General features: G+C 40.4%; 1 protein-coding gene across 2 annotated transcripts in view; it reads left to right on the forward strand.

Moving 5' to 3' along the window:
• Positions 1-10,000, forward strand: part of LOC143040696 (otoferlin-like) — a 373,948-nt gene that overhangs the window by 352,565 nt on the left and 11,383 nt on the right. For both annotated transcript variants that reach the window (XM_076212016.1, XM_076212017.1), the window contains exons 28-30: positions 2,043-2,224; positions 2,852-3,022; positions 4,767-4,942. In XM_076212016.1, the coding sequence (XP_076068131.1) occupies positions 2,043-2,224; positions 2,852-3,022; positions 4,767-4,942 (529 nt within the window). The remainder of the gene's footprint in view (positions 1-2,042; positions 2,225-2,851; positions 3,023-4,766; positions 4,943-10,000) is intronic.

A 10,000-nucleotide genomic window follows, 5' to 3' on the forward strand; every position in this document is an offset into this window, starting at 1 on the left:
TTCTTGTTATTCTTTTTTAATTTTAATTTTCTGGTGTGATGGGGATTATTTGCAGACGATCATTCCTGTGTCGATATTTTTTAACAATAACAATTCTAAATACATCACATACACATGAACGCACACACACACACACACACACACACACACACACACACACACACACACACACACACACACACACACACACACACACACACACACACACACACACACACACTCACACACACACTCACACTCACATTCACACACACACACACACACACACACACACACACACACACACACACACACACACACACACACACGTACTTGTGTATATATATATACACACAAGTTTATATATATATATGTATATACAAACCAATGATTGTCCTGTACGTTTTATTCACCCATTTATTCTCTTTCTGCTTATTATTACCTAACCCGTCCGGCAAAGGATAGAAGCGTCGGTAAATCACAATTCGAAACAACAACAACAACAATAACAAAAACATCATCAAAAACAACAACAACAACAACAACAACATCTGATACCTAATCTTCACATACCCTATTCTGAGAAAAATCTAACCCTCTTGAAACTTAATAACTTCTTCAGACTTATCTCTGCATATAAGATTATTTTCTCTCTAATATCATATGACAATAATAGTTGATGAGTTTTGTTTGACATAATAAAGTTGATGACTCTTGTTTGACATATTTTATGGCCTTAGTTTTTTCCTCCCTAAACTCCTTGTTTCCCTTTCTCTACCACTGAAGGTGTTATCACACTGGGCTATTTTTCCTCCGACTGTTGGAGCAGGTATGTAGCTCGCAGCTTCCGGGAAAGAATATAATTTGCTGGAGGAAAATAATTTTCTTCCTTACCGTAAATTGTTGAAAAAAAAAAATTGACTTAGTTATTTTATGGCGAAAAAAGTTGTGGAGGTGAGCGGTACCACCGATTAGCATTATGTTGAAGGAAAAATAGCCCAGTGTGATACCGCCTTGATCTTTGTTGATGAGCTCTGCGTTATCTATGAACATTGATCGGAGACTCATATGGCTGGCAAGGACCAACGTCAGAGAGAATCGTCTCCCCACTTTTCGTCACCCTAATCCATCAACACCCTCATCTCCTTCTGGAAGGGTGAATGTTCCCCATTTCTGTTTACATAAAGAGAGTTGACAACCGGCGACTGATCTCCTTCCCCTACCATAAACACAACCCAGACTAACACAACACCGAGGACCGTTGCCAGTCACTGTGAGGCTGTGGGTTTCCAGTTAGTATAATGCGAGGCAAAAATTATATGCCATTATCAATCAATTAAGAGTATTCTACGAGATACGTCTAAACATCTACTTTCCTTGAGTGTATCGTATTCTGTTGCTCTACCTGTAGCTTTCGCTAATCTACCTAAGAATGATATAGATATTACAGTATCCACATTTATGGTAGATTATTGTGTAGGCTGCTGTCAATGTTAACGTAATTACTTAACTTGTAGAAATCATCGTAATCATAGATCTTCGTAGATACTGTCACATTTAAAGACCTTGTAGAAGTCATTGTGTTTCTAGATCTCAAACTGCATATATATTCCAGATATGAAAGGAGTTATTTGTATATTCTAAAGGAAATTGTAGGTACTAAAGCTTTCTTTGTGACTACATCTTCTGCTCACTCAATGATCTCATCTTTAAGATTCTTGAAGTCATCATTCATTGAATCTCATCTCTTTTCATTTTTTTTTTTTTTTTACTAATTGAAACACTTTACCTCTCATGGATTTTCACTCCTTTATCTTTATATTCAACACAAAAAAAAAATTCTTATTTAATCATTGATTATTTTATTGCTTGTTACTTCAGAAATCGCCCACCCCAACATAAGGGTGAAAAAGACCTTTTGTTACATGTATGTACTTTAGAAATTGCTTGTAACATCCTAACATACATCGGGTCATATTCATTATACAGATTCGAACTACCTGCCTCCACTTCACGACTCTTCTAACCAGCAAGTTCCTCTCTTTGCCCTCCTTTTCCACCAGGGTCTCCCGTCAAACGAGCCAATCCACGTTCTGGTCAGAGTCTACATCGTCCGGGCGTGTGACCTTCATCCGATGGACCTCAACGGCAAGGCGGACCCTTACATTGTCCTCCATCTGGGCAGCAAAAAGATCTCGGACAAGGAGAACTACATTTCCAAGCAACTTAACCCCGTCTTTGGAAAGTGGGTGGCGAGTCGTACTCCAAAGGGTAGAGGGAGTTGATTAATGTTTTTTTTTTTTTTTTTTTTTTTTTTTTTTTTTTGTCAGAAATAACCAGATCGTTGGGACTTTTCCAGTTTGTACTTGGAATTGATCCAACAAGCAAAACTTTGTACAATCATTAAGGGCTTCCACTTCAAATGACGTTTACTCTATGTAAATATCATATTGTGTATATATATCTATTTGCATGTATTGTTTATTTCATAATACATTGAATCGGTAATTCTGTCTTCTTTTGATACTTTTCCAACTTGTGCTTAAAATTATTCCAACAAGCAAAACGTTGTAAAATCAATATGGGGCTTGTTTTTAAGTGGCGTTTTTTCTATGTACAATATGTTTATCTTGTGTGCATATACATGTATTTATGGAACAAATCGTTAGTATCAGTAATGTGATTCAATAGATCATATCAGGTTTCGAAACTTTCGTACACTCTAAGTGGCGAGGTGTGGTAACGCGTAGAACTCACGGTCAGTGGGACCCGCGTTCGAAGCTCCACGACGGCCAGGGTGATCGTTTATTCCCGTATTTATTTATACGCTTTTATTCTGTTTTATACGAATTGGTAACCCTGTCTTCGGCAGGTGCTTCGAAGTGGAAGCCACCTTCCCTCAGGACTCGATGTTGACGGTGCAAGTTCTCGACTGGGACCTCGTGGGGTCGGACGACATGATCGGCGAGACCAAAATCGATCTCGAGAACAGGTTCTACTCGCGGCACCGCGCCACCTGCGGTCTCCCCTCGAGATACGAGACGTGGGTATTGTCGTGCTCTCAAGGCCCGAGGACACACTAGTTGTTTGATCCGCGCAGAAATAGCGGTCGTACCACATAGTCAAGGAAAAATTGCAGGGATGTGTGTAAATACCTCCACTGAATTACATTGTAATAGAACCGCCGCGGTTGAAACCACTAGTGTGAACAGGGCTTAATTACTAGACTCTGTTTATCTGAACGAGGACAGAATTTTCTTCATTCCTTTGCTATTTTTTTTCGTAATTTTCAGATTTTATAAGGTCATATTTTTATGGGGAAAATATTAAATAATCTGTATCATATTTGAGAATCAGAAACTAAAAATTAACAGAAAAAATAATATTTCCTCTTTGTTTAGATAAACGGAGTATGGTTGTCATCCTCTCTTCATCCAATCACTCATTCTTTGACCACCATAAGCCTAAGCTCAAACTGAGACGCAGGCGACACAGGTGACCCAGCGCAGGGCAAAGGCAGACGTTACTGAATTGAAGTACAGTTTGAACTTCCCTCTTACTTTAAATCCTTCTAGATGCACTACCTCGGCATCTCAAGTGATAAAAGAAGTTCAAACTCTACTTTAATTCAGCAACAGGAAGTCTGTTCTGTGCTGCGTCACCTGTGTCGCCTGCGTATCAGTTTGGGCTTAGACTGACTGATTGTTATCATTATTATTATTATATATACAGTATATATATATATATATATATATATATATGTACACATACATATACATATACATATATATATATATATATATAAGTATATACATATATATATACATATATATATGCATATATATATATATATATATATATATATATATATATATATATATATATTGCCATACTTCTGTACACGATTTCGCATCAAATAGTAAATTAACATTGACCCACTCTTATGAAACCATTACTTCCTCATTACTCATTACTTACTCATTAGTTACTCATTACTCCTTGCCTACTCATTACTTACTCATTACTCATGACCTATTCATTACTTATTTATTACTTGCTCATTACTTACTCATTACTTGTTCATTAATTGTTCATTACTTACTCATTACTTGCTCAATGTTTATTCATTACTTGCTCATTGCTTACTCATTACTTGTTCATTACTTTCTCATTACTCATTATTTACTCATTGCTTATTCATTATTTGTTCATTACTTACTCATTACTTGCTCATTGTTTACTCATTACTTGCTCATTACTAGCTCAATGCTTACTCATTACTTACTCATTACTTGCTCGTTACTTACTCATTACTTGTTCATTACTTGATCATTTCGCATTGCTTACTCCTTATGTAAACCTAGGCGCAAACTGAAGCACAGGCGACACAGGCGACGCAGCACAGAACATAAGCAGACTTCTTGTTAATGAATTAAAGTACAGTTTGAACTTCTCTCATGCTGAGGCAGTACAACTAAAAGTATTTCAAGTGAGAGAAAAGTTCAAAATGTACTTCAATTCAGTAACAGGAAGTCTGCCTTTCCTCTGTGCTGCGTCGCCTTCGTCACCTGTGTCGCCTGTGTCGCCTGTGTCACCTGCGTCCCCTGTGTCGCCTGTGTCGCCTGCGTCCCCTGTGTCGCCTGTGTCACCTGCGTCGCCTGTGTCACCTGCGTCCCCTGTGTCGCCTGTGTCGCCTGCGTTCCCTGTGTCGCCTGTGTTGCCTGCGTCGCTTTTGTCGCCTGCGTCTCAGTTTGTGCATAGGCTCACTTTGTCCTCTGCATCCATAGGTCTGGGTACAACCAATGGCGCGACCCGATGAAACCAACCCAAATCCTGGCGCGCCTCTGCAAGGAGGGCCGCCTCGACGGACCTGTCTACGGCCCGGGGAAGATCCGAGTTGGTTCCAAGACCTTCACACTCCAGCCGGAGGAGGAATGTGAGCCAGGTCGAGGCCGGTTACAAGGTGGGTGAGACAACGGTCAAGTTTGGTTGCGAAGTTAGTGAGTCCACGATCAAAACCCATTAAAGGTAGTGCTAGCGACTTGCAAACTACCCCTCTACTTGTCCAATATCAACGGAAAGTTAGTCAACTTGTCTCCAAACTATCCTAGTGCGAACACTTACTTGCCGGGTAAGTTGACTTGCAGCTAGCACGAGCGGCTATTTAAACTACTAGATAAGGCTTAAGACCCACTGATTTGGCCAGTTGAGCCAATGTAAGTATAGTGCCTGTGAGGCTGGAGGAGGAGGAGGAGGAGGAGGAGGAGGAGGAGGAGGAGGGAAGGAGGAGGAGGAGTGTAACTGGAGAAGGGTATACGAGGCAGCTGTCTGGAAGAAAGTCTAACGAGGGGAGAGAGGGAGTGGTTGGGAGGGGAATAGGGACGAGAGAGGAATAGGGCGAGAATTAAGGCTCTGTTCACACTAGTGGTTTAAACCGCAGCAGTTCAATTACAACGTAAGTCAATGGAGGCATTCACACACGACCGTGCAGTCTTCCTTGACTATGCGGTACAGCCACGGTTTGTGCGCGGTTCAAACCACTAGTGTGAAAAGGGCAACGAAGAGGAAGTTTCTTCGAGGTGCGAAGGGGAGGGAAATGAAAATTAAAGTGTTGCTGTGGTGAACAGAAGATGGGGGAGAAAGGAGAGAGTACGGTGGGAGACGAAGGAGAGAACATATAAGAAAAGTGAAGAAGAGGAGGAAAATATTCGAAACCTGAGGGAAACCGTCAGTGGAAAGAGAAAGAGAAGAAGCGATGACAGATAAGACAAAGGACATAAACGAGAAGAGAGAAGAGGTAATATATATATATATATATATATATATATATATATATATATATATATATATATATATATATATATATATATATATATATATATATATATATATATAAAGGGAGAAAAAATGGGAAGTGAGGAGCGCAGGATGAAGATGAGGGTAACAGGAAGACCAAAAATAAAAGCTTAATCCTCTGATTCAACATGGAGGGGGGTTAGAACAAAAGAAACCTCGTTCAACATACCTCCTTTTATTCCTAGTTCGCACCTTTTCTGAATGGAATCGCCTGGACGGACTGGAGAAGTAAAGGTCTAGAGCACTAATTTTTTTTTTTTTTTTTTTTTTTTTTTTAATGGGGGCTGCTTTGCTTCGAGCTGCAAAGTAGGAGACTGATCAATTTAAGCGAACTTACCAACACGTTTACCCAAACATGATGCCAGACATGATGAGCGTCACTCGCCACTGACTATGGTAGGTTAATAACCGTACCGATCAAAATGTACTTTAAAGAAGAATAACAGAAGAAAAAGGGCGAGGGATAGGTCAAAGGTCAAGGAGGAATTAAAGAAGCTCCAAGGATGAAGGGAGGAGGAGGGGAGAGAGGAAGAAGGGGGGAGAGAGGGGATAGGGGTAAAGTATACAAATTCAGGAAAAAATATACAAAAGAAATTCAAAAACAAGTTTGTTTCCCGAGTAGAGCGATATACAAATAATATGGAACATGCCTCCATTGGAGATAGTACGAGATGACCTTTCATGGCAAGGGAAACTCAGAGATATGACCTTTTAATTTCCTGTCGTTCCCTAAAAAGGAAAAAAAAAAATCAAAGGACACGAGCAGTGACGTGCAAAAGTCTGGTGACGCCTAATACCGAGACACATTATAAAAAAAAGAAAATATTTTGAATGTGTAAACACAGATGAAACATAAAATAAACATTTAATTCCATTTGAATATAGATAAGCCGAATTCATGAAGTTCTTTTTATCAAATGATCTGATCGCATGCTCCTCACCCGGATCCCCGGGGCCACGCCCCCCCCCCCCCCACACTGCACGCCACTGGATACGAGACGCAAGCATTATCAAAAGCTCGGGAGACCCAGATACAGATGGATGGATGTAATAGAAAAGGACGTGGAGAAGGTGGCACCAAGAGAGGACTGGAAGGAATTGGAAGAGAATAGAACCATCTGGAGAACCATAGTGAAAGCGGTGAAAGGTCGTCCGGCCTGACAACCAACAGAGTTGGAGTAGTCATATCTCCCGAAGTAGCTCGTATTGGGTACTCACTGCATAGCTTCCATACAGTCGACATTTTACACACTTCAGCGATATCCCTTCGGTTCAAATCACTCAGTATTCTTTTATTAACGGAGACTTTTTTCAAGTTTAGCGTCGCAAACTCCCCCTATCAGAAGGTTAGGATGGTACCCCTTACAGAAGACTCTGTAGCGTGGAATTTGATAAACCATGACCTTGATTCATCTTCGCCGGTGGCATGGCTCGAACCGCCATCTCCTCGACCTTCGCAGTAAGTAACAACGCCCGAATCCGCTCGGCCACCGAGCTTCCGGAGTCAAACATACAATAAAAAAAAAAAAAAAAAAAAATCTATCCTTCGTAGATTTTTCGTTTCCACTTTTATGACAACATCTCTTCGGTGCGATATCGTCCCTTAGGAGAGAAGCGCTGGTTATCGCTGACAAAATGCCTCCCAGAGTTTCTTTTGTCATCAGAGTTTAGCTTGTCCAAATGAAGCTATCTCATTTATCTAATATATCTAATCTATGTAATCTAATCTATCTAATCTATCGAATCTATTGAATCTGTCTAATCTGTCTAAGCTATCTAATCTATCTAATCTATCTAATCTATCTAGTCTATCTAATCTATCTAATCTATCTAATCTATCTAATCTATCTAATCTATCTAATCTATCTAATCTATCTAATCTATCTAACCTATCTAATCTATCTATTTTATCTAATCTAACTAATCTATCTAATCTATCTAATCTATCTAATCTATCCATTTAATATTTCTAACTTATCTATCTAATCTATCTACCTAATCTATCTAATCTATTTATCTAATCTATCTATCTAATTTATCAATCTAATCTATTTACCTAGTCTATTTACTTTATCTACCTAACCTGTCTGTCTAATCTAATACATATACCTAGAATATCTATTTAATCTAGCTATCTAATCTAGCTAATCTATCACTATTAGAGATATCAGTTTTCAAAACTAATCACGATGATAGAGCCAACCCGAAAAGCAAGAATCGTGACAGGTAAAAATTAGTAGTTGGGACATGTTGTACACTCACGCGTACACGTGAGCGCCAATGCAAGTCCGCTTCGTTTCGAAATCTCCTTGCGGCTCTTGGACCTTTCGCACGGGAGCCGTGATATTTGTCCGACACCCTCTCACCTCCATCAAGTCAACAAGGCAAGAGATTCCTATTGCGACCGCGCGTGATCTATCACCACATCATCGGGCCTCACGGAGGCGGAGTGGACGGGGGAGAAGGGGGACGGGGGGAGAAGGAGGGGAAGGCGAGAAGGAAGAGGGCAAGGTGAGTGGGAAGGGGAGATGGGGGATGGAGGGGAAGGTGAAAGGGAAGAAGAGGGGAGGGGAAGGGGGGAAAGGGACGGAGGAGGAGGGGAAAACGAGGAGGAAAGGGACGGGAAAGTAGGAGGGGAAGGCGAGTGGGAAGGTTAGGGGAAGGAGGAGGGGAAAGGGAAGGGGACGGGGGACAGGGGAGGAGGAGGGAAGGCGAGGTGGAAAGGAACGGAGGGAGGAGGAAGGGAAGACGAGAAGAGAAGAGGAGGAGGGAGGAGGAGGGGGAGGCGAGGGGAAAGAGGAGGGGGATGAGGAGGGGGAGGCGAGGGAGGAAGAGAAGGGGGGGTCCTGTGGACAGATTGGATGAGTCTCAAGAGTGGTTGCAATGTGGAGAAGATAGTCTCGATGTGGCCACGAACTGCGGACAGGGAGCTGGAGGTGCCGTGTCTTGCAGTTCGATGGCTCTCGTGAGGGTAAGAGGGGGTTTATACGGTCCAACGGTTCGTCGAACGCGGTTCGACAGACACGTGTTTAAAGTGATGTGTGAACGTGTGAACGGGGTATTTGGTTGTTGAACACGTTGTTCGACAACCAAATACCCCGTTAGTGACCCATGGAAGGTAGACAGAGAGAGAGACGGACGGGTGAGTGGAGTAAAACAGGACAAAGCATGTGCGTGTACATGTGTGTGTGTATGTGTAGACGTGTACATGTTTGCGAGTGTATGTGTAGACGTGTACATGTGGGCGAGTGTATGTGTAGACATGTACATGTGGGCGAGTGTATGTGTAGACATGTACATATGGGCGAGTGTATGTGTAGACGTGTACATGTGGGCGAGTGTATGTGTAGACGTGTACATGTGGGCGAGTGTATGTGTAGACGTGTACATGTTGGCGAGTGTATGTATAGACGTGTAGATATGTGTCTGTTGTGTGATTTCAAAATTCCTATTCATATTCATATTAAATATCTTATTTTCGTCATGGTTTTCGGATTGTTTGGTAAGCTTTACTTATAACCATGGGCTAGGATGTCTCATTCGATATTTATTATGTCTCATCTTACGTCCTTTTTCCTTCACTGTATATAAGTTTTTGTTTTTGGACCGGGGTCCAAAGGAGTTCTATATGATTTTGTACTTTCATTCTTGTCAAAGAAATAACTAATATCAACGTTACTAACTCGATCTACTTTGTTGTTTTGGTCTACAAGTGAGAAAAAAAAAGTGGTTGGGAACAATGTTCCCTATATATATATATATATATATATATATATATACATATATATATATATGTATATATATATATATATGTATATATATATATATATATATATATATAATTTTTTTTTTTTTTTTTTTTTTTTTTTTTTTTTTTTTTTTTTTTTTTTTTTTTTTTTTTTTTTTTTTTTTTTTTTTTTTTTGCGTGTGAGACGAAATTAGCTTGTGCGCAAACTTTACCTTCTCTGGAAAGTATGCGCGCACCCACGGCCGTAAAGTCATTTCGTTCGCAATGGAAGCGCTAGAGTCAGAAAAGAAAAGAAAAAACAATTATTGGTTTGACGGCAGGCAAGCTACCATACTTTTAGAGAATTTATAAGTTGATGTTTGGGTGGACCTGCCTTATTGAATGGTTTTTAATATTAAATATTATTTGAAAACCTTG

Source organism: Oratosquilla oratoria, chromosome 29, assembly GCF_046742065.1.
Source record: "Oratosquilla oratoria isolate Oo_2021 chromosome 29, ASM4674206v1, whole genome shotgun sequence".
In the NCBI taxonomy this organism is placed as follows: Eukaryota; Metazoa; Arthropoda; class Malacostraca; order Stomatopoda; family Squillidae; genus Oratosquilla; species Oratosquilla oratoria.